Below are 26540 nucleotides of genomic sequence, written 5' to 3' on the forward strand. Positions count from 1 at the left end.
CTCCACCGCATAACACGGTGCCTGACCAGTACGACCCCCGCCACGGTAAGCACGGGGAGTTGGCTCAGGTCTCCAACCTGACTCTGCCACACACAAACATTTTTGGGGCTGCCTCTCGGGCTTCCTTGCCAGCCGTGTTCCCTCATAACGTTGCCGCTCCGCTTTAGCTGCTGCCTTCGCCTTCCTCTCTGCTTCTACCTGCTCCCAGGGCAGGCGATCCCTCCCGGCCAGAATCCCCTCCCACATCCAGGATCCCTTGCCATTTAAAATGTCCTCCCATGTCCAGTCCTCCTTACCACGCTGCTTGGTCCTTTGGTGGTGGGAAGTTCTGTCACGGCCTTTAAAAGGAGAGGACCAAGGTGCAGCGTGATGAGCGTACATTTTCTTTTTTAATTCAAAATGACGCCGAACAAAAAAATAAACACACAAAAAAAAACGTGAAGCTCAAAGGCTATGTGCCCTAAACAAAGTCAACTTCCCACAAAGACAGGTGGGAAAAAAGGCTACCTAAGTATGGTTCCCAATCAGAGACAACGATAGACAGCTGTCCCTGATTGAGAACCATACCCGGCCAAAACATAGAAATAGACAATCATAGAAACACAAAACATAGAATGCCCACCCCATCTCACGCCCTGACCAAACCAAAATAGAGACATAAAAAGGATCTCTAAGGTCAGGGCGTGAGAGTACAGTGATGTATGCAGGAGCAGCACTCACTTCTCAGGAACATAGAAGGGCAGAATCCATCAAACTATTGTGTATAACATAACAAAAACAAGGTCGTGATTTGGATCAACTAAAATAAATCGTATATTTGGATAAGCAAGTTCCTAAAATGTAAAAATACTGTGTTACACTAGTACTGTACAGTTGTTTGTTTATGTCTGACATTATGAAAATAAAAATACATTGAATGCATTTCAACAGTATGTAATTTAGACTAATTGACTAAGACAACAGTTGATTTCGACCAATAAGTTGTTACAACAATAAACCGTCATCACTTGTTATGTCATTGATCAACATTCCATTCTCATGACTTTTCCTATGTCATGACAGAGAGAACATTTACAAGAAAACAAAACTACAGTAGCTCGCCTTTTCACCTGACTGCAGGGTGAGGTCTAAGAGATCAAGAAAAAATATGATCATCTATTTATTAATATACTGTAGGTACAATGATTATGGGTGAATCACTCTATTCATTTCAACAAACAAAATAATAGTCATTTGTGTAAATAATATGTGTCACGTTCCTGACCTGTTTTTCCTTTTTCTTGTATTATTTTAGTTGGTCAGGGCGTGAGTTGGGGTGGGTTGTCGATGTGTTATTTCTATGTTGGGATGTTTGTGTTCGGCCGGGTATGATTCTCAATCAGAGACAGCTGTCAATCGTTGTCCTTGATTGAGAATCATACTTAGGCAGCCTGGGATTCACGTGTGTTTTGTGGGTGTTTGTATCTCGTGTCTGTATTCGTGCCACACGGAACATGAATTTATCGCGTTACAGTTTCATCTTTTGTACATTATATTTCATATAGTGTTCTGGTTCATTTATGTTAATAAATAATCATAGGACTACAAATCACTCCGCATATATAGTATAGATCCGTTCTCGCACATATCCTACGAGCAATGGAGGATTACGACGACCGTTACAATATGTGTGCCTATTGCATACATTGAGCAGTAAAATATGTTCAAAACCAGCTAGAAATCATGATCTATCACGGCAGCACGATCTCATCTTTTATGATAATATGCAATAGCTTCATCTCCCAGGCAATAAAGGCATTAACATGCCATTAACATGCAGTACATGTTTAATATTTCATTCCTTCGTTTGTTTCTAGTCTTTCTATGTCACTGTTACAGTTGACGATTATAATGGAAAGAGGTAGGAAGAAGAAGAGAAAAATAGATAGAGGAAGGAAAGAGCAGAAAGAACAGCAAAGACTAAACATGAGTCTGCTAACTTGTGTGTGTTAAGACACCGTGTGACTCATACAGTCAATTCATTCACACGAAATAACAACAGATAAAATCCTCTTATTCTTCCTCAAAACAAAATGTCAAAAAGGTAGATTACTAACCTGGGTACTCTCCAGGTGTATAAATGTAACATGGATATCCCCCTAATGCAGAATACTTCTAGTAATCCAGTGTATTTCAGTCATGAAACATACATGAAACATGCATAACACATGGTATCACTGTATCTTTGTAGAACACGTCCAGTACTGTACTTTACACAGATGGCTGATGCAATTCAACGTAGTCATCCATACAGTGGTGATGTTCAGAGATACGACACAGTACAGTAATGTATGCAGGAGCAGCACTCACTTCTCAGGAACATAGAAGGACAGAATCCATCAAAGTAGTTTTAGATTACTGCTTCAGATGACTTTCTAGAACATTTAGTAGTGTCCCTGCTTTCACCCACCCATTTCCTGCTGTATTTCAGATCATTTCAAAGTGATGTATTTTTCATAAGGGTCTAATACTGTATGTCCTGATGAATATAGATCTCTCTGCATTATCGTCAGACAGTAAAGTCTACTAACAGAACTGCTCATGTAATCCAAAACTCTGTTTGTGTGTGTGTGTGTGTGTGTGTGTGTGTGTGTGTGTGTGTGTGTGTGTGTTTGTGTGTGTGTGTGTGTGTGTGTGTGTGTGTGTGTGTGTGTGTGTGTGTGTGTGTGTGTGTGTGTGTGTGTGTGTGTGTGTGTGTGTGTTTGATGGATTATTACTACAGATGTCGGATCTTTACTTGGTCATTTTTTTGTTGCTGAGAATTTTCCTGCTGCATCAAATGAGCCCCGTGAGTCCCTGAAAAAGAGCAGTTCTCCTTCTCTCCATGCTGGGCATTCGAGGTAATAGGATCACGGTTCGCCATCAAATGAATGTTGTCTCTTGCTCGCTCAAACGCTAGGCCTAGGTCCTATTTCTGTAACATTCAAATGTACAAAAATGTATCTGAAAATAGCCAGACACATCATCAACCATCATTTTGCACAGCTTAATAACAATATAGATATTGGTCTCCACTAGCCTACGACATACAAGTGTGAAGTGTATGGTAAGGTCAGAATTAAGTTCAATTGTGGCCTCCACTCTGCTGTTTTTCTCTCGGTTCCTTAAGCTTTTCCAATATCAAATACTATTTCTCAACTGCCAGTCTAGCATTGAAGAGACAGAGCTGTGCTCCTCTCTACACCAGAATATAATGGGTTGAGATACACCTTTACAGGCTCTTGCCATTTAGCAGATACTTTTTTCTGTGCAAATATTGGTGTTGGTGGCCATAACTGGAATAAAACCTACAATCCTGGCGTTCCAAGTGAAACTCCCTCCATGACCACAGTCTTAGTGGATTTCAGTCATGAAACATACATAGGATCTCTGCATCTGATAGAGAGAGAGAGAGGAAGGTGTAAACTATTAGTAAATCTGCCCCCTTTCATCCTTATATGTACCTTGGTCATGTGATAACCTGTTTGATGAGAATCAAAATGTACAACTAGAACCTCATTTGTTTGCATATTCACCGCACGACACGCCCTTGTCATGACTTCCTCTAGAACTGGTATGAAGTCATCCGTTGAATCACTCTACCTTACCTGTACCCTGAGATCAACATCATCTAGACATCCAGCTCTGTCATTAGGTAAGTACTTTATCCATCTAATGTTGATCAAACTTGCTAAGTTTTACATTTTATTTCTAACATTCCAACATTGCCTTTTGGTTATTTTGGGAATCTGTTGATGAGCAGTTTGTTTAGGATGTCCTTTGCCTTTACTATTTTAAGTGTCTTAAATCCTCTCTGTAAAATGTGCATATGATCAAAGAGTAGGTCACCAACAAAAAAGCTAAGCAATTGACCGAATGCATACCATGACATTTTCATATAAAAATAAAATTTGTTTATAATGTTGTGAAAATAATGGATATTTGTTACTGTCACCCAGAACAGTTAAACTACTACCCGACTTGTCCCTCAGACGGCATAATAATGTAGACTAGCCACAGGGTCGTGAACAGACCTTTAATGGGGGAGGTGATCAAAGTAAAAACAAAGACACACTCACTCATCACACATTGTAGGGTAAACAAGCTAGAACCACAGATGAAAGGGAGGAAGTGAAAGTATCTTTGCTAGAATCACTACTGTGGTGGTCTAAATCAGTTGATCATCCCAAATGTAGATGAATCAGCTAGTTAGTTATGCTTTCAAAACAAGCTAACTAGTCTTTACTTGATTTAAATCGGTTCTGCTGCTGACAAACAGTCAAACTGCAGTTGCCCCTTTTCCTGTCCCTGACCGTGAGACGACACATGCTAGCAACCCAAAGTAACCTACTACTGGCAGTAATCATTTCAAACTCACCACGCGACGCTGTAGATCACTCCTCTATGCAGGTTGAAGGGCGGGGAGGGGACTTTTTACAAGATTCATGAGTTTATGCGAAATTATGTAGTTTGATGGGCAATTTGTTACATTTAAAGTAACAAGAGAGAAAATGAATTGGTTTAAAAAACACCACCAATCAAAAGGGCACTGTTTTAATAGTAGGGACAAAGGGCAGGTGCTCCAGTGCCCATAGGACTCTATCTGTGCATGTGCCTGACTGGCCATATCATTAGGGTGTAGTACCTCTCTCACATCGCTGACAGTCCTGTCTTCTTCACAGCAGCATTTACACAACCATGTGGGCAGAAGATGACTTCACTCTTCCCTATGGGGTAGTGCGACTGGTCCAAGCTGAACCAGAAGATGGCAAAACCTACGTCATGTACCACGGTACCGCTAAGCAGGCGGCAGAGAAGATTAGGGCCTCTGGTTTTCGTCCGTCTCCTAGTGGTATGTTGGGGCGTGGAGTGTACCTCAGCCGAGACCTGCAGAAGGCAAGCAGGTACCCCCTGGAGCTTCCTGAAAATCAGAGGGTTGTCATCCGAGTCAAAGTCAATGTGGGCAAGGTGAAAAGAATTGACCGTCAGGATCATCCTCTGCGGACAACCTGGCATGAGAACGGTTACGACACCGCCTGGGTTCCTCCTAAATGTGGTATGGTGAAGAGTGGTCTAGAAGAGGACTGTGTCTGGGATCCAAAACGCGTCACTGTCTTAGGTACCATCCAACCACAAGTGACAACGTTCCAGTGTAATTCACGCTAGTGATGAAGGGTGGATAATATACAATTGATATGTACTGTTATGTACTGTAACAATATGAAAAGAAAATACATTGAATGTATTTCAACAGTATGTAATTTAGACTCATTGACTAAAACAGTTGATTTTGACCAATAAATTGTTACAACAATAAACCGTCATCTCTTGTTATGTCATTGATCAACATTCCATTCTCATGACTTTTCCCATGTCATGACAGAGAGAACATTTACAAGAAAACAAAACTATGGTAGCTTGCCTTTTCTTCTCCTGACTGCAGGGTGAGGTCTAAGAGATCAAGATAAAAGCAGATAATCTATAAATATACTGTAGGTACAATGATTATGGGTGAATCACTCTATTCATTTCAACAAACAACAAAATAAACAAAACAATGAACATTTAGTGAAAATAATATTTGTACCTATTGCTTACTTTGAGCAATGAAATATGTTAAACAGCAGAAAAGCCAGAATAGAGTTTTCTCTCCATAGGAAGACCAGTAGTGTGTGTGTGTTATGTGTCTTGTTAGTGAGAGTTTATTGCAGGGTAACCGTGCACTTCAAAACAGGCTAGAAATCATGAACATTACGGCGCCACAATCTCATATTTTATAATCATATTTAATAGCTTCATCTCCCAGGTAATAAAGGCATCAACATACGGTTTACATGTCTATTATTATTCAACATACTGTTAAAATCAAATCAAATGTTATTGGTCACATACACGTGTTTAGCAGATGTTATTGCAGGTCTAGCGAAATGCTTGTGCTTCTAGCTCTGACAGTGCAGTAGTATCTAACAAGTAAAATCTAACAGTTTCACAACGTATTCCCAAAATACACGTACATCTAAGTAGGAATTGATTAAGAATATATATATACATGTGCAGACTGCGGTACCTGGACTAAGATACAGTGGAATAGTATAGAATACAGTACATACAACTGTACATAGTTACGCATGGAGTGATGCAATAATTACAAATCAATTAACAGTGACTAGAGATACCGTAGAACAGTATAGAGTACAGTCTATACACATATGAGATGCAGTAATGCATGAGATACGGTAGACATTATTAAAGTGGCTTGTGTTTCATTTCCTTAGAGTGGCCAGCAATTCCTAATCTCTGTCTATGGGCAGCAGCCTCTGATGTCACCGGAGATGGCTGTTTAATCAGTCAGATGGTGCAGTGTGCAGGTAGAATACACTGGTGTGCATATGAAATGGGCGATGAAGTATGTAAACACAATAAAAACAGTGACTAAGGGTGACCGTAGAGATAGTGTGGAGTGCGGCTATTATACAGATGAGACTGACGTACAGCTGCTAGCGATACGGTTAGCCTTGCTCAGAGTGGCCAGATGATTCCTAAACTATGTCTGAGGGAGACAGAAGTCTCCAACTTGCATGAGATGGCTGTTTAGCAGTCCGTTACCAGTCGCAGGCAGCATGAGTAATATGGCAGGACCGGCGTTGTTCCAAATGAGGTTCTATGCTGCTGTTACAGTGGACTGATTACAATGGAAAGAGGTTGGAAGAAAAAGAGATAGAAAGAGGAAGGAAGGAAAGGGAGGAGAGGAAGGAACAGCAAAGACTAAACATGCCTCTGCTAACTTGTGTGTGTGTTAAGACACCGTGTGACTCATGTTGGAAATTAATTTACGCTAAATAACAACAGATAAAATCCTCTTATTCTTCCTCAAAACAAAATGTCAAAAAGGTAGATTACATACCTGGGTACTCTCCAGGTTTATAACCTTAACATGGATATCCCCCTACTGTAGAATACTTCCAGTAATCCAGTGTATTTCAGTCATGAAACATACATGAAACATGCATAACACATGGTATCACTGTATCTTTGTAGAACACGTCCAGTACTGTACTTTACACAGATGGCTGATGCAATTCAAAGTAGTCATCCATACAGTAGTGATGTTCAGAGATACAACACAGTACAGTGATGTATGCAGGAGCAGCACTCACTTCTCAGGAACATAGAAGGACAGAATCCATCAAAGTAGTTTTAGATTACTGCTTCAGATGACTTCTAGAATATTTAGTAGTGTCCCTGCTTTCACCCACCCATTTCCTGCTGTATTTCAGGTCATTTCAAAGTGATGTATTTTTCATAAGGGTCTAATACTGTATGTCCTGATGAATATAGATCTCTCTCCATTATCGTCAGACAGTAAAGTCTACTAACAGAACTGCTCATGTAATCCAAAACTCTGTTTGTGTGTGTGTGTGTGTGTGTGTGTTTGTGTGTGTCTGATGGATTATTACTACAGATGTTGGATCTTTACTTGATCATTTTTTGGTCGCTGAGAATCCTCCTGCTGCATCAGGAAATTTAAATGAGCCCCGTGAGTCCCTGAAAAAGAGCAGTTCTCCTTCTCTTCATGCTGGGCATTCGAGTTAATAGGATCACGGTTTGCCATCAAATGAATGTTGTCTCTTGCTCGCTCAAATGCTAGGCCTAGGTCCTATTTCTGTAACATTCAAATGTACAAAAATGTATCTGAAAAACAGCCAGACACATCATCAACCATCATTTTGCACAGCTTAATAACAATATAGATATTGGTCTCCACTATGCCGTGACGATCAAGTGTCAAGTAAGTAAGTAAGGAACTTAAGTAAGTAGGTAAGGTCAGAATTAAGTTCAATTGTGGCCTCCACTCTGCTGTTTTTCTCTCGGTTCCTGAAGCTTTTCCAATATCAAACACTATTTCTCAACTGCCAGTCTGGCATTGAAGAGACAGAGCTGTGCTCCTCTCTACACCAGAATATAATGGGTTGAGATACACCTTTACAGGCTCTTGCCATTTCGCAGATGCTTTTTTCTGTCTAAATATTGGTGGCCCAGCAGGAATCAAACCCAGAATCCTGGCGTTGCAAGCGCAATGCCCTACAGTACATGACCACAGTCTTAGCCGATTTGCAGTCCATGAAACATGCATAGTGATCTCAGTGCATCTCAGACATGAGAGACAGACAGAGAGAGAGGAGGGTGTAAGCTATTAGTAAATCTGCCCCCTTTCATCCTTATATGTACCTTGGTCAAGTGATAACCTGTATTGATGGGAAACAAAACTGAACTGAAACGTAGACCCTCATTATGTATGCATATGGACTGTACGACTCGCCTTTATTAGAACTTCCTCTAGAACTGGTATAAAGTCATCCGTTGAATCACTCTACCTTACCTGTACCCTGAGATCAAGATAATCTAGACATCCAGATGTGTCATTTGGTAAGTACTTTATCCAACTAATCTTGATCAAACTTGTTAAGTTTTACATTTTGTTTCTGACATTCCAACATTGCCTTTTGGTTATTTTGGGAATCTGTTGATGAGCAGTTTGTTTAGGATGTCCTTTGCTTTTACTATTTTAAGTCTCTTAAATCATCTCTGTAAAATGTGCATATGATCAAAGAGTAGGTCACCAACAAAAAAGCTAAACAATTGACCGAATGCATACCATGACATTTTTGTCACATTGGTATAAAGGGTTGGGAGACAGGCTCAGGAATGCGTAATAGTTTTAAAAATGTATTTACCCAAATTACAGTGTGACGTGTACAGGCACGGGGACGAAAACCAAACAAACACGTAAACCAAACACAGGGTTGAGACCCAAACAAAAGAGCGAGGAGTACCTTGAATAAATACAGAGTCGCACAATGATTATCACACGGGATGAGACACGTAATCATCTGCACAATATACGTGGCACGAAAGCCAAAACAACACATCACAGCTACTCACACAACCAACGGACGTTGGAACAATAATCGACAGGACAATGGTGAACAAAGGGCCCACTGTAACGCTCGTCTTCCTCCTCGTCTGAGGAAGAGCAAGGATCGGACCAAAATGCAGCGTGGTTTGAATACATACTTTACTTTTATTTAAACTAAGACGAAAAACACTTGATAAACTACAAAACAACAAACCGACAAACAAAGGAACGAAGACGATACAGTTCTGTAACATGAACACTGGTACACTGAAACGAAACAGGACCGTGTGGCGAACAAACACAGACACCGCAACAATCACCCACAAACAAACAGTGAGAACAGCCTACCTTAATATGGTTCTCAATCAGAGGAAACGTCAAACACCTGCCCCTGATTGAGAACCATATCAGGCTAATGCAATAAACCCAACATAGAAACACATAACATAGAATGCCCACCCAGCTCACGTCCTGACCAACTAAACAAGGCTAAACAAAGGAAATAAGGTCAGGAACGTGACACACACTTATACAATTACTAATCAATGGGAATAGGGGCCAGGTGTGTGTAATGACAGTTCCGGAGGGATTCGTGACAATTTTCATATAAAAATGAATTTGTTTTTAATGTTGTGAAAATAATGGATATTTGTTACTGTCACCCATAAAAGTTAACCTTCTACCCGGCATAATAATGTAGACTAGCCACAGGGTCGTGAACAGACCTTTAATGGGGGAGGTGATCAAAGTAAAAACAAAGCCACACTCACTCGTCACATATTGTAGGGTAAACAAGCTAGAACCACAGATGAAAGGGAGGTAGTGAAAGTATCTTTGCTAGAATCACTACTGTGGTGGTCTATATCAGTTGATCATCCCAAATGCAGATAACTCAGCTAGTTAGCTTGTTTTGAAAGCATATCTAACTAGTCTTTACTTGAAAAATCTGTTCTGCTGCTGACAAACAGTCAAACTGTACCGGCCCTCTTCCCTGATCCTGAGACGACACATGGTAATAACCCTAAGTAACCTACTACTGGCAGTTATCATTTCAAACTCCCCACCCGGCGCTGTAGATCACTCCTCCATGCAGGTTGAAGGGCGGGGAGGGGACTTTTTTCAAGATTCATGATTTTATGAGAACATCTAGTTTGATGGGCAATTTGTTACAATTAAAGTAACAAGAGAGAAAATAAATTAGTTTAAGAAACACCACCAATAAAAGGTCACTGTTTTAATAGTAGGGACAAATGGCAGGTGCTCCAGTGCCCCTTAGACTCTATCTGTGCATGTGCCTGACTGGCCATATCATTAGAGTATTGTGCCTCTCTCACATCGCTGACAGTCCTGTCTTCTTTACAGCAGCATTTACACAACCATGTGGGCAGAAGATGACTTCACTCTTCCTCATGGGGTAGTGCGACTGGGCCAATCTGAACCACAAGATGGCAAGACCTACATCATGTACCACGGCACCACTAGGCAGGCCGCAAATCAAATCCTGTACACTGGTTTACGTCAGTCTCCTGATGGTATTTTGGGGCGTGGAGTGTACCTCAGCCGAGACCTGCAGAAGGCAAGCAGGTACCCCCTGGAGCTTCCTGAAAATCAGAGGGTTGTCATCCGAGTCAAAGTCAATGTGGGCAAGGTGAAAAGAATTGACCATCAGGATCATCCTCTGCAGACAACCTGGCATGTGAACGGTTACGACACCGCCTGGGTTCCTCCTAACTGTGGTATGGTGGAGAGTGGTCTAGAAGAGGACTGTGTCTGGGATCCAAAATGCATCACTGTCTTCGATTTCATCCAGCCTAATGTAACAGCCCCAGGGTCATTCACGCTGGTGATGAAGGGTGGATAATGTGTAACAATATGAAGAGAAAAAGACATTGAATGTATTTCAACAGTATGTAATTTAGTCTCATTGATTAAAACAGTTGATTTTGACCAATAAATTGTTACAACAATAAACCGTCATCTCTTGTTATGTCATTGATCAACATTCCATTCTCATGTCTTTTCCCATGTCATGACAGAGAGAACATTTACAAGAAAACAAAACTATGGTAGCTCACCTTCTCCTGACTGCAGGATGAGGTCTAAGAGATCAAGATAAAAGCAGATAATCTATTAATATACTGTAGGTACAATGATTATGGGTGAATCACTCTATTCATTTCAACAAACAACAAAATTAACAAAACAATGAACATTTAATGAAAATAATATTTGTACCTATTGCTTACTTTGAGCAATGAAATATGTTAAATAGCAGAAAAGCCAGAATAGATTTTTCTCTCCATAGGAAGACAAGTAGTGTGTTTATTATGTATCTTGTTGGTGAGAGTTTATTGCAGGGTAACCGTGCACTTCAAAACAGGCTAGAAATCATGAACATCACGGCACCACAATCTCATCTTTTATAATAATATTTAATAGCTTCATCTCCCAGGTAATAAAGGCATCAACATACGGTTTACATGTCTATTATTATTCAACATACTGTTAACATACAGTACATGTGTCATATGTCATTCCCCGTTTGTTTCTAGTCTTTCTCTGCTACTGTTACAGTTGACCATTACAATGGAAAGAAGAAGAAGAGAAAAATAGATAGAGAGGAAGGAAGGAAAGGGAGGAAGGAAGGAACAGCAAAGAATAAACATGCCTCTGCTAACTTGTGTGTTAAGACACTGTAACGGCTTTCCTCTTCCTCTTCATCCGAAGAGGAGGAGCAGGGATTAAACCAAAATGCAGCGTCGTGATAAGACATGATATTTATTAACAAAGACAAAAAAGAACTAAACTTGATACTACACAAAATAACAAAACGAATGAAGACAGACCTGAACTACGAACTTACATGAAACACGAAGAACGCACGAACAGGGAAAAACAGACTACATACACCGAACGAACAAAACAAAACCGAAACAGTCCCGTGTGGCGTAACATACACAGACACTGACACAGGAGACAACCACCCACAAACAAACAATGTGAAAACACCTACCTTAATATGGCTCTGAGGAAATGAAAACCACCTGCCTCTAATTGAGAACCATATCAGGCCACCCATAAACCAACATAGAAACACATAACATAGACTACCCACCCAAACTCACGCCCTGACCGTCAAAAACATACAAAAATAACAGAAAACCGGTCAGGAACGTGACAGACACCGTGTGACTCATGCAGTAAATTAATTTACACTAAATAACAGATGAAATCCTCCTATTCTTCCTCAAAACAAACTGTCAAAAAGGTAGATTACGTACCTGTGTACTCGCCAGTGTTGCCCCTACTGTGAATACTTCTAGTAATCCAGTGTATTTCAGTCATGAAACATACTGTACATGAAACATGCATAACACATGGTATCTCTGTATCTTTGTAGAACACGTCTAGTACTGTACTTTACAGATGGCTGATGAAATTCAAAGTAGTCATCAATACAGTAGTGATGTTCAGAGATGCAACACAGTACAAATCAAATCAAATTGTATTTGTCACATGCTGTAACGGCGTTCCTCTCTCTCTTCATACGAAGAGGAGGAGTAGTGATCGAACCAAGGCGCAGCGGGTTGTGAATAGATGATGAATTTTATTTACAAGACAAAACGAAACAAACTATACTTGAATAAACCAACAAAATAACAAAACGAAAGTAGACAGACTTAGTACGACGAACTGACATAACACACGCAGAACGAACGAACAAGTACTTACTACAAAAACGCACGAACAAACCGAAACAATCCCGTATGGTGTAACATCGACACAGACACAGGAGACAACCACCCACAAACAAACATTGTGAACAGCCTACCTAAATATGACTCTCAATCAGAGGAAACGTCAAACACCTGCCTCTAATTGAGAGCCATACCAGGCAACCCTAAACCAACATAGAAACAGACAACATAGAATGCCCACCCAAACTCACGTCCTGACCAACTAACACATAAAACTAACAGAAAACAGGTCAGGAACGTGACATAACCCCCCCCTCAAGGTGCGTACTCCGAACGCATCACCAAAAGTCCAGGGGAGGGTCTGGGTGGGCATCTGACCACGGTGGTGGCTTAGGCTCCGGGCGTGGTTCCCACCCCACCATAATCAATCCCAGCTTACTTCTACCCCCTATCATGACCACCCTCTTATTACCCCCACCTAATTTAAGGGACAACACCAAGATAAAGGACAGCTCCGGGACCAGGTAGCTCAGGACAGAGAGGTAGCTCAGGACAGAGGGATAGATCAAGATAGAGAGGTAGCTCAGGATAAAGAGGTAGCTCAGGATAGAGGGGCAACTCCGGACTGAAGGGCAGCTCCGGACAGAGAGACAGCTCTGGACTGAGGGGCAGTTCTGAATTACTAGCCGCTTCTGGCTGAGGGACAGCTCATGGCTGACTGACGGCTCTGGACGCTCATGGCAGGCTGACGGCTCTGGACGCTCATGGCAGGCTGACGGCTCTGGACGCTCATGGCAGGCTGACGGCTCTGGACGCTCATGGCAGGCTGACGGCTCTGGACGCTCATGGCAGGCTGACGGCTCTGGATGCTCATGGCAGGCTGACGGCTCTGGACGCTCATGGCAGGCTGACGGCTCTGGACGCTCATGGCTGGCTGACGGCTCTGGCTGCTCATGGCTCTCTAACTGCTCTGGCTGCTCATGGCTCTCTGACGGCTCTGGCTGCTCATGGCTCTCTGACGGCTCTGGCTGCTCATGGCTCTCTGACGGCTCTGGCTGCTCATGGCTCGCTGACGGCTCTGGCAGATCCTGTCTGGCTGGCGGCTCTGGCAGATCCTGTCTGGCTGGCGGCTCTGGCAGATCCTGTCTGGTTGGCGGCTCTGGCAGATCCTGTCTGGTTGGCGGCTCTGGCAGACCCTGTCTGACGGACGGCTCTAGCGGCTCCTGTCTGGCGGGCGGCTCTAGCGGCTCCTGTCTGGCGGGCGGCTCTAGCGGCTCCTGTCTGGCGGGCGGCTCTAGCGGCTCCTGTCTGGCGGGCGGCTCTGTAGGCTCATGGCAGACGGGCGGCTTTGCAGGCTCATGGCAGACGGGCGGCTCAGACGGCGCTGGGGAGACGGATGGCTCAGATGGCGCTGGGGAGACGGATGGCTCAGATGGCGCTGGGGAGACGGATGGCTCAGATGGCGCTGGGGAGACGGATGGCTCAGATGGCGCTGGGGAGACGGATGGCTCAGATGGCGCTGGGGAGACGGATGGCTCTGGCCGGATAAGGCGCACTGTAGACCTGGTGCGTGGTGCCGGAACTGGAGGCACCGGGCTAAGGACACGCACCTTCATACTAGTGCGGGGAGCAGGGACAGGGCACACTGGACTCTCAAAGCGTACTCTATACCTGGTGCGTGGTACCGGCACTGGTGGCACCGGGCTGAGGGCACGCACCTCAGGACTAGTACGGGGAGAAGTGACAGTGTGTACAGGACTTAGGAGACGCACAGGTGGCTTAGTGCGTGGGGCCGGAACTGGAGGCACCGAACTGGATACACGCACTATAGGGAGAGTGCGTGGAGGAGGAACAGGGCTCTGGAAACGCACTGGTAGCCTAGTGCGTAGTGTAGGCACTGTAGGTACTAGGCTGGGGCGGGGTGGCGCCGGAAATACCGGACCGTGCAGGCGTACTGGCTCTCTTGAGCATTGAGCCTGCCCAACCTTACCTGGTTGAATGCTCCTGGTCGCCCGACCAGTGCGGGGAGGTGGAATAACCCGCACCGGGCTATGTAGGCGAACCGGGGAAACCATGCGTAAGGCAGGTGCCATGTATGCCGGCCCGAGGAGACGCACTGGAGACCAGACGCATTGAGCCGGCCTCATGACACCTGGCTCAATGCCCAATCTAGCCCTACCAGTGCGGGGAGGTGGAATAACCCGCACCGGGCTATGCACACGTACAGGAGACACCCTGCGCTCTACTGCGTAACAGTAACACGGTGTCTGCCCGTACTCCCGCTCTCCACGGTTAGCCTGGGAAGTGGGCGCAGGTCTCCTACCTGCCCTTGGCCCACTACCCCTTAGCCCCCCCCCCAAGAAATTTTTGGGTGTTACTCACGGGCTTTTCGGGCTTCCGTGCAAGACGCGTCCTCATAACTCCGGTTCCCTTCTCCGGTTGCCTCTGCTCTCCTCAGTGCCTCCACCTGTTCCCATGGGAGGCGATCCCTTCCAGCCAGGATCTCCTCCCATGTGTAGCAACCTTTACCGTCCAATACATCGTCCCAAGTCCATTCCTCCTTCTTGCGCTGTCCCTTACTCCGTTTACACCGCTGCTTGGTTCTGGTTATTTGGTGGGTGGTTCTGTAACGGCGTTCCTCTCTCTCTTCATACAAAGAGGAGGAGTAGTGATCGAACCAAGGCGCAGCAGGTTGTGAATACATGATGAATTTTATTTACAAGACAAAACGAAACAAACTATACTTGAATAAACCAACAAAATAACAAAACGAAAGTAGACAGACTTAGTACGACGAACTGACATAACACACGCAGAACGAACGAACAAGTACTTACTACAAAAACGCACGAACAAACCGAAACAATCCCGTATGGTGTAACATCGACACAGACACAGGAGACAACCACCCACAAACAAACATTGTGAACAGCCTACCTAAATATGACTCTCAATCAGAGGAAACGTCAAACACCTGCCTCTAATTGAGAGCCATACCAGGCAACCCTAAACCAACATAGAAACAGACAACATAGAATGCCCACCCAAACTCACGTCCTGACCAACTAACACATAAAACTAACAGAAAACAGGTCAGGAACGTGACACATGCGCCGAATACAACAGGTGTAGACCTTACAGTGAAATGCTTACTTACAAGCCCTTAACCAACAATGCTTTAAGAAGTTAAGAAAAAATATTGTTAAATAAAAAATTTAAAATATAAGTATAAAATAATTCAACGGCAGCAGTAAAATAAAATAGCGAGGCTATATACAGGGGGTACCGGTACAGAGTCAATGTGCGTGGGAACCGGTTAGTCGAGGTAATTGAGGTAATATGTACATGTAGGTAGAGTTGAAGTGACTATGCATAGATAATTAACAGAGAGTACCAGTAGCGTAAAAGAGGGGTCTAGGTAGCCCTTTTGGTATGCTGTTCAGGAGTCTTATGGCTTGGGGGTAGAAGCTGTTAGGATGCCTTTTCGACCAAGACTTGGCGCTCCGGTACCGCTTGCCGTGCGGTAGCAGAGAGAACAGTCTATGACTAGGGTGGCTGGAGTCTTTGAGAATTTTTAGGGCCTTCCTCTGACACCACCAGGTATAGAGGTCCTGGATGGCAGGAAGCTTAGCCCCACTGTACGCACTAACCTCTGTAGTGCCTTGCGGTCGGAGGCCGAGCAGTTGCCATACCAGGCAGTGATGCAACAGGTCAGAATGTTTTTGATGGTGCAGCTGTAGATCTGAGGACCCATGCCAAATCTTTTCAGTCTCCTGAGGGGGAATAGGTTTTGTTGTGACCTCTTCACGACTGTGCATGGAACCATGTTAGACCATGTTAGTTTGTTGGTGATGTGGACACCAAGAAACTTGAAGCTCTCAACCTGCTCCACTACAGCCCCGTCGATAAGAATGGGGGCGTGCTCGGTCCTCCTTTTCCTGTAGCCCACAATCATCTCCTTTGTCTTGATCACGTTGAGGGACAGGCTGTTGTCCTGGCACCACACGGCCAGGTCTCTGACCACCTCCCTATAGGCTGTCTCGTCGTTGTCGGTGATCAGGCCTACCACTGTTGTGTTATGTGGTATCACTGTATCTTTGTAGAACACGTCTAGTACTGTACTTTACACAGATGGCTGATGCAATTCAACGTAGTCATCCATACAGTGGTGATGTTCAGAGATACAACACAGTACAGTGATGTATGCAGGAGCAGCACTCACTTCTCAGGAACATAGAAGGACAGAATCCATCAAAGTAGTTTTAGATTACTGCTTCAGATGACATTCTAGAACATTTAGTAGTGTCCCTGCTTTCACCCACCCATTTCCTGCTGTATTTCAGATCATTTCAAAGTGATGTATATTTCATAAGGGTCTAATACTGTATGTCCTGATGAATATAGATCTCTCTCCATTATCGTCAGACAGTAAAGTCTACTAACAGAACTGCTCATGTAATCCAAAACTCTGTTTGTGTGTTTGTGTGTGTCTGATGGATTATTACTACAGATGTTGGATCTTTACTTGATCATTTTTTGGTCGCTGAGAATTCTCCTCCTGCATCAGGAAATGGGCCAATCTGAACCACTAATATTTGTACCTATTGCTTACTTTGAGCAATGAAATATGTTAAATAGCAGAAAAGCCAGAATATATGTTTTCTCTCCATAGGAAGACAAGTAGTGTGTTTATTATGTATCTTGTTGGTGAGAGTTTATTGCAGGGTAACCGTGCACTTCAAAAAATGCTAGAAATGTTATAATAATATTTAATAGCTTCATCTCTCAGGTAATAAAGGCATCAACATACGGTTTACATGTCTATTATTATTCAACATACTGTTAAAATCAAATCAAATGTTATTGTTCATATACACGTGTTTAGCAGATGTTATTGCGGGTGTAGCGAGATGCTTGTGTAACGTCCTGACCAGAGTTATTATGTGTTTTGCTTGTTTAGTGTTGGTCAGGACGTGAGCTGGGTGGGAATTCTATGTTGTGTGTCTAGTTTGTCTGTTTCTATGTCCAGCCTAATATGGTTCTCAATCAGAGGCAGATGGTAATCGTTGTCCCTGATTGAGAATCATATATAGGAGGCTTGTTTTGTGTTGGGATTTTGTGGGTGTTTGTTTCCTGTCTCTGTGATTGTCTGCACCAGATAGGTCTGTCTCGGTTTTTGCACATTTGTTATTTTGTATGTTGTTTGTAGTGTTTCACTTGTTCTTTATTAAACATGTTTAACACTAGCCGCGCTGCACTTTGGTCCTCTCCTTCACCCCTGGAAGAAAGCCGTTACAGCTTGTGCTTCTAGCGCAGACAGTGCAGTAATATCTAACAAGTAATATCTAACAGTTTCACAACGTATTCCCAAAATACACGTACATCTAAGTAGGAATGGATTAAGAATATATATACATATATGTCAGAGTACTGGTACTGGACTAAGATACAGTGGCATATTATAGAGTACAGTATATACATATGAGATGGGTGATGCAATGTTTACAAACAGTTGAAGTGACTAAGATACCGTAGAACAGTATAGAGTACAGTTTACACATATGAGATGAGTAATGCAAACGGAGACATTAAAGTAGCTAGTGTTTCATTTTCTTAAAGTGGCCAGTGATTCCTAATCTATGTCCATAGGCAGCAGCCTCTGATGTGCTGGAGATGTCTGTTTAACAGCCATTAACATACAGTACATGTGTAATATTTCATTCCTTTTTTGTTTCTAGTATTTCTATGCTACTGTTACAGTTGACTATTACAATTGAAAGAGGTTGGAAGAAGAAGAGAAAAATATATAGAAAGAGGAACGAAGGGAATGGAGGAAGGAACAGCAAAGACTAAACATGCCTCTGCTAACTTGTGTGTGTTAAGACACCGTGTGACTCATGCAGTAAATTCTTTCACACTAAATAACAACAGATAAAATCCTCTTATTCTTCCTCAAAACAAAATGTCAAAAAGGTAGATTACATACCTGTGTACTCTCCAGGTGTATAAATGTAACATGGATATCCCCCTAATGCAGAATACTTCTAGTAATCCAGTGTATTTCAGTCATGAAACATACATGAAACATGCATAACACATGGTATCACTGTATCTTTGTAGAACACGTCCAGTACTGTACTTTACACAGATGGCTGATGCAATTCAAAGTAGTCATCCATACAGTAGTGATGTTCAGAGATACAACACAGTACAGTGATGTATGCAGGAGCAGCACTCACTTCTCAGGAACATAGGACAGAATCCATCAAACTAGTTTTAGATTACTGCTTCAGATGACTTTCTAGAACATTTAGTAGTGTCCCTGCTTTCACCCACCCATTTCCTGCTGTATTTCAGATCATTTCAAAGTGATGTATATTTCATAAGGGTCTAATACTGTATGTCCTGATGAATATAGATCTCTCTCCATTATCGTCAGACAGTAAAGTCTACTAACAGAACTGCTCATGTAATCCAAAACTCTGTTTGTGTGTTTGTGTGTGTCTGATGGATTATTACTACAGATGTTGGATCTTTACTTGATCATTTTTTGGTCGCTGAGAATTCTCCTGCTGCATCAGGAAATGGGCCAATCTGAACCACTAATATTTGTACCTATTGCTTACTTTGAGCAATGAAATATGTTAAATAGCAGAAAAGCCAGAATATATGTTTTCTCTCCATAGGAAGACAAGTAGTGTGTTTATTATGTATCTTGTTGGTGAGAGTTTATTGCAGGGTAACCGTGCACTTCAAAAAATGCTAGAAATGTTATAATAATATTTAATAGCTTCATCTCTCAGGTAATAAAGGCATCAACATACGGTTTACATGTCTATTATTATTCAACATACTGTTAAAATCAAATCAAATGTTATTGTTCATATACACGTGTTTAGCAGATGTTATTGCGGGTGTAGCGAGATGCTTGTGTAACGTCCTGACCAGAGTTATTATGTGTTTTGCTTGTTTAGTGTTGGTCAGGACGTGAGCTGGGTGGGAATTCTATGTTGTGTGTCTAGTTTGTCTGTTTCTATGTCCAGCCTAATATGGTTCTCAATCAGAGGCAGATGGTAATCGTTGTCCCTGATTGAGAATCATATATAGGAGGCTTGTTTTGTGTTGGGATTTTGTGGGTGTTTGTTTCCTGTCTCTGTGATTGTCTGCACCAGATAGGTCTGTCTCGGTTTTTGCACATTTGTTATTTTGTATTGTTGTTTGTAGTGTTTCACTTGTTCTTTATTAAACATGTTTAACACTAGCCGCGCTGCACTTTGGTCCTCTCCTTCACCCCTGGAAGAAAGCCGTTACAGCTTGTGCTTCTAGCGCAGACAGTGCAGTAATATCTAACAAGTAATATCTAACAGTTTCACAACGTATTCCCAAAATACACGTACATCTAAGTAGGAATGGATTAAGAATATATATACATATATGTCAGAGTACTGGTACTGGACTAAGATACAGTGGCATATTATAGAGTACAGTATATACATATGAGATGGGTGATGCAATGTTTACAAACAGTTGAAGTGACTAAGATACCGTAGAACAGTATAGAGTACAGTTTACACATATGAGATGAGTAATGCAAACGGAGACATTAAAGTAGCTAGTGTTTCATTTTCTTAAAGTGGCCAGTGATTCCTAATCTATGTCCATAGGCAGCAGCCTCTGATGTGCTGGAGATGGCTGTTTAACAGCCATTAACATACAGTACATGTGTAATATTTCATTCCTTCTTTGTTTCTATTATTTCTATGCTACTGTTACAGTGGACTATTACAATTGAAAGAGGTTGGAAGAAGAAGAGATAGAAAGAGGAACGAAGGAAATGGAGGAAGGAAGGAACAGCAAAGACTAAACATGCCTCTGCTAACTTGTGTGTGTTAAGACACCGTGTGACTCATGCAGTAAATTCATTTCACACTAAATAACAACAGATAAAATCCTCTTATTCTTCCTCAAAACAAAATGTCAAAAAGGTAGATTACATACCTGTGTACTCTCCAGGTGTATAAATGTAACATGGATATCCCCCTAATGCAGAATACTTCTAGTAATCCAGTGTATTTCAGTCATGAAACATACATGAAACATGCATAACACATGGTATCACTGTATCTTTGTAGAACACGTCTAGTACTGTACTTTACACAGATGGCTGATGCAATTCAAAGTAGTCATCCATACAGTAGTGATGTTCAGAGATACAACACAGTACAGTGATGTATGCAGGAGCAGCACTCACTTCTCAGGAACATAGGACAGAATCCATCAAACTAGTTTTAGATTACTGCTTCAGATGACTTTCTAGAACATTTAGTAGTGTCCCTGCTTTCACCCACCCATTTCCTGCTGTATTTCAGATCATTTCAAAGTGATGTATATTTCATAAGGGTCTAATACTGTATGTCCTGATGAATATAGATCTCTCTCCATTATCGTCAGACAGTAAAGTCTACTAACAGAACTGCTCATGTAATCCAAAACTCTGTTTGTGTGTGTGTGTGTGTGTGTGTGTGTGTGTGTTTGATGGATTATTACTACAGATGTCGGATCTTTACTTGATTTTTTTTTGTTGCTGAGAATTTTCCTGCTGCATCAAATGAGCCCCGTGAGTCCCTGATAAAGAGCAGTTCTCCTTCTCTCCATGCTGGGCATTCGAGTTAATAGGATCACGGTTCGCCATCAAATGAATGTTGTCTCTTGCTCGCTCAAACGCTAGGCCTAGGTCCTATTTCTGTAACATTCAAATGTACAAAAATGTATCTGAAATCAGCCAGACACATCATCAACCGTCATTTTACACAGCTTAATAACAATATAGATATTTGTCTCCACTATGCTGTGACGTTCAAGTGTCAAGTAAGTAAGTAAGTAACTTAAGTAAGTAAGTAAGTCAGAATTAAGTTCAATTGTGGCCTTCACTCTGCTGTTTTTCTCTCGGTTCCTGAAGCTTTTCCAATATCCAACACTATTTCTCAACTGCCAGTCTGTCATTGAAGAGACAGAGCTGTGCTCCTCTCTACACCAGAATATAATGGGTTGAGATACACCTTTACAGGCTCTTGCCATTTCGCAGATGCTTTTTTCTGTGCAAATAATGGTATCGGTGGCCCAGCAGTAATCAAACCCACAATCCTGGCGTTCACAATTACAAAGTGAATAAGATAACATAGAATAGTGTGGAGTGCAGTTTATACATATGAGATGAGTAATGCTAGATACAGAACATTATTCAAGTGGCTAGTGATTCCTAATCTATGTCTATAGGACGCCGCCTCTGATTTGGTAGTGATGGCTGTTTAGCGGGAATAAAATCCACAATCCTGGCGTTCCAAGTGAAACGCTCTACATGCCCACAGGATACCCTAATCCTATTTGGAGTCCATTGTTTGTGTCTTAGTGGATTTCAGTCATGAAACATACATAGGATCTCTGCATCTGAGAGAGAGAGAGAGGAGGGTGTAAACTATTAGTAAATCTGCCCCCTTTCATCCTTATATGTACCTTGGTCATGTGATAACCTGTTTGATGGGAATCGAAATGTACAACTAGAACCTCATTCTTTGCATATTAACCGCACGTCATTGTCATGACTTCCTCTAGAACTGGTATAAAGTCATCCGTTGAATCACTCTACCTTACCTGTACCCTGAGATCAACATAATCTAGACATCCAGCTCTGTCATTAGGTAAGTACTTTATCCATCTAATGTTGATCAAACTTGTTAAGTTTTACATTTTGTTTCTGACATTCCAACATTGCCTTTTGGTTATTTTGGGAATCTGTTGATGAGCAGTTTGTTTAGGATGTCCTTTGCTTTTACTATTTTAAGTCTCTTAAATCATCTCTGTAAAATGTGCGTATGATCAAAGAGTAGGTCACCAACAAAAAAGCTAAGCAATTGACCAAATGCATACCATGACATTTTTGTCACATTGGTATAAAGGGTTGGGAGACAGGCTCAGGAATGCGTAATAGTTTTAAAAATGTATTTACCCAAATTACAGCGTGACGTGTACAGGCACGGGGACGAAAACCAAACAAACACGTAAACCAAACACAGGGTTGAGACCCAAACAAAGAGCGAGGAGTACCCTGAATAAATACACAATGATTATCTCACGGGATGAGACACGTAATCATCTGCACAATATACGTGGCACGAAAGCCAAAACAACACAGCACAGGTACTCACACGACCAACGGACGTTGGAACAATAATCGACAGGACAATGGTGAACAAAGGGCACACTTATACAATTACTAATCAATGGGAATAGGGGCCAGGTGTGCGTAATGACATTTCCGGAGGGATCCGTGACAATTTTCATATAAAAAAGAATTTGTTTTTATTGTTGTGAAAAGAATGGATATTTGTTACTGTCACCCATAAAAGTTAAACTTCTACCCGGCATATTAATGTAGACTAGCCACAGGGTCGTGAACAGACCTTTAATGGGGGAGGTGATCAAAGTAAAAACAAAGCCACACTCACTCATCACATATTATAAGGTAAACAAGCTAGAACCACAGATGAAAGGGAGGTAGTGAAAGTATCGTTGCTAGAATCACTACTGTGGTGGTCTATGTCAGTTGATCATCCCAAATGTAGATGAATCAGCTAGTTAGTTATGCTTTCAAAACAAGCTAACTAGTCTTTACTTGATTTAAATCTGTTCTGCTGCTGACAAACAGTCAAACTGCAGTTGCCCCTTTTCCTGTCCCTGATCCTGAGACGACACATGGTAGTAACCCTAAGTAACCTACTACTGGCAGTAATCATTTCAAACTCCCCACCCGGCGCTGTAGATCACTCCTCCATGCAGGTAGAAGGGCGGGGAGGGGACTTTTTTCAAGATTCATGAGAACATCTAGTTTGATGGGCAATTTGTTACATTTAAAGTAACAAGAGAGAAAATTAATTAATTTTAAAAACAACATTAATCAAAAGGGCACTTTTTTAATAGTAGGGACAAAGGGCAGGTGCTCCAGTGCCCCTTAGACTCTATCTGTGCATGTGCCTGACTGGCCATATCATTAGGGTGTAGTACCTCTCTCACATCGCTGACAGTCTTGTCTTCTTTACAGCAGCATTTACACAACCATGTGGGCAGAAGATGACTTCAATCTTCCTCATGGGGTAGTGCGACTGGGCCAAGATGAACCAGAAGATGGCAAAACCTACGTCATGTATCACGGCACCACTAGGCAGGCGGCAGGGAAAATTAGGGCCTCTGGTTTTCGTCCGTCTCCTGGTGGTATTTTGGGGCGTGGAGTGTACCTCAGCCGAGACCTGGGGAAGGCAAGCAGGTACCCCCTGGATCTTCCTGAACATCAGAGGGTTGTCATCCGAGTCAAAGTCAATGTGGGCAAGGTGAAAAGAATTGACTGTCAGGATCATCCTCTGCGGACAACCTGGCATGAGAACGGTTACGACACCGCCTGGGTTCCTCCTAACTGTGGTATGGTGAAGAGTGGTCTAGAAGAGGACTGTGTCTGGGATCCAAAATGCATCACTGTCTTAGGTACCATCCAACCTCCAAGGCAGCAGAATCGACATCAGGAATGCAGGTGATAAAGGGATGCCCTGGTTATTTTGGGAATCTGTTGATGAGCAGTTTGTTTAGGATGTCCTTTGCCTTGACTATTTTAAGTCTCTTAAATCCTCTCTGTAAAATGTGCATATGATCAAAGAGTAGGTCACCAACAAAAAAGCTAAACATTTGACCGAATGCATACCATGACATTTTCATGTAATCATTTTGCACCTTGCGGTTTTTGTTAATTATGTTGTGAAAATAATGGAGATTTGTTATTGTCACCCAAGTTAAGCTACTTCCCAAAATGTCCCTCAGACGGCATATTAATGTAGACTAGCCACAGGGTCGTGAACAGACCTTTAATGGGGGAGGTGATCAAAGTAAAAACAAAGCCACACTCATTCATCACATAAGGTAAACAAGCTAGAACCACAGATGAAAGGGAGGTAGTGAAAGTATCGTTGCTAGAATCACTACTGTGGTGGGCTATATCAGTTGATCATCCCAAATGTAGATGAATCAGCTAGTTAGTTATGCTTTCAAAACAAGCTAACTAGTCTTTACTTGATTTAAATCTGTTCTGCTGCTGACAAACAGTCAAACTGTACCGGCCCTCTTCCCTGATCCTGAGACGACACATGGTAGTAACACTAAGTAACCTACTACTGGCAGTAATCATTTCAAACTCCCCACCCGGCGCTGTAGATCACTCCTCCATGCAGGTAGAAGGGCGTTGGAGGGGACTTTTTAAAATATCAATGAGTTTATGAGAACATCTAGTTTGATGGGCAATTTGTTACATTTAAAGTAACAAGAGAGAAAAAAAATCAGTTTATAAACACCACCAATGAAAAGGGCACTTTTTTAATAGTAGGGACAAAGGGCAGGTGCTCCAGTGCCCCTTAGACTCTATCTGTGCATGTGCCTGACTGGCCATATCATTAGGTTGTAGTACCTCTCTCACATCGCTGACAGTCCTGTCTTCTTTACAGCAGCATTTACGCAAACATGTGGCCAGAAGATGACTTCACTTTTCACCATCGGGTAATGCAACTGGGCCCATCTGACAACCTGTTGTCTGCTTATGACCAACACGGTCTTCTTCTGCAGCCAACCCAGAATGAGATCATCTTAGATTTCCTCCGGTCTCATTTTAACTGGGGATGGAGGGTGGACAATGTGTAACAATATGAAGAGAAAAATACATTGAATGTATTTCAACATGTCATTTAGTCTCATTGACTAAAACAGTTGATTTTGACCAATAAATTGTTACAACAATTAACCGTCATCTCTTGTTATGTCATTGATCAACATTCCATTCTCATGTCTTTTCCTATGCCATGCCAGAGAAAACATTTCCAAGGAAATGAAACTACGGTAGCTTGCCTTTTCTTCTCCTGACTGCAGGGCGAGTGTCAAGTGTCAATGTGCAGCGGTTAGGACGAATTCAGGCGCAGGACACATAACTGAGTAAAAGATCTACTTTACTTGAAAAAAGAAACAACAATTATTTCCACGCAGGGAAAAACACACCAGCTCACAGAAGTCTTGAACACTAAACAAAGAACAAACACGCACAAAACCATGTGGGAACCAGAGGGTTAAATAGGGAATAAATTATAACGTAATGGGAACCAGGTGTGTACAATCAAGACAAAACAACATAGAAAAATAAATGTAGATCGGTGGAAGCTAGAAAGCCGGTGACGTCGACCGCCGAACGAAGAAGGAGAGGCTGTAGGGAGACCGGGCAAAGGAAGGAGACGGCAGGACTTAGAAAACCGATCCACAACGACCAGAATCGTGGTGTTTCCTTGTGACGGAGGAAGATCCGTCACGAAATCCACCGATAGGTGTGACCACGGCCATTGTGGAATGGGTAGGGGTTGTAATTTCCCTCTGGGCAGGTGTCTAGGTGCCTTGCACTGGGCGCACACCGAGCAGGAGGAAACATAAACTCTCACGTCCTTAGCTAAAGTGGGCCACCAGTACTTCCCAACCAAACAGCGCACCGTCCGACCGATGCCAGGATGACCAGAGGAGGGTGACGTATGGGCCCAACAGATCAATCGATCACGGACATCAGACGGAACGTACAGACGCCCAACTGGACACTGGGTGGGAGTGGGCTCCGTACGTAACGCCCGCTCAATGTCCGCGTCAACCTCCCATACCACCGGTGCCACCAGGGAAGAAGCCGGAAGCATGGGAGTGGGATCCTTGGACCGCTCCTCTGTGTCATACATCCAGGACAGTGCATCTGCCTTAGCGTTCTGGGAACCTGGTCTGTAGGATAGGGTGAAAACAAAACGGGTGAAAAACATGGCTCACCTTGCCTGGCGAGGGTTCATTCT

The 26540-nt window shown here is 42.6% G+C and overlaps 2 protein-coding genes across 10 annotated transcripts in view; both read left to right on the plus strand.

The window, feature by feature from the left end:
- c10h8orf34 (chromosome 10 C8orf34 homolog) overlaps positions 1-26540 on the plus strand; it is a 198727-nt gene that overhangs the window by 52631 nt on the left and 119556 nt on the right. The gene's annotated exons all lie outside the window — the stretch shown is intronic.
- LOC139531861 (uncharacterized) lies at positions 3545-25468 on the plus strand. The gene is made up of 5 exons (XM_071328779.1): positions 3545-3673; positions 4701-5137; positions 10324-10757; positions 23715-24214; positions 25176-25468. The coding sequence occupies exons 2-5, from the start codon at positions 4717-4719 to the stop codon at positions 25366-25368; spliced, it is 1548 nt and encodes a 515-aa protein (XP_071184880.1). The 5' UTR covers positions 3545-3673; positions 4701-4716; the 3' UTR covers positions 25369-25468.

The sequence above is a fragment of the Salvelinus alpinus genome, chromosome 10, assembly GCF_045679555.1.
Source record: "Salvelinus alpinus chromosome 10, SLU_Salpinus.1, whole genome shotgun sequence".
Lineage (NCBI taxonomy): Eukaryota > Metazoa > Chordata > Actinopteri > Salmoniformes > Salmonidae > Salvelinus > Salvelinus alpinus.

Bases quoted from the DNA above. Each gene is read 5' to 3' on its own strand.
- LOC139531861 (XM_071328779.1), top strand. From the start codon at position 4,717: ATGTGGGCAGAAGATGACTTCACTCTTCCCTATGGGGTAGTGCGACTG. The intron at 10,758-23,714 runs GCCCCAGGGTCA...CATCGCTGACAG, and splicing joins TCATCCAGCCTAATGTAACA to TCTTGTCTTCTTTACAGCAG. The intron at 24,215-25,175 runs GTGATAAAGGGA...TCTTCTTTACAG, and splicing joins AATCGACATCAGGAATGCAG to CAGCATTTACGCAAACATGT.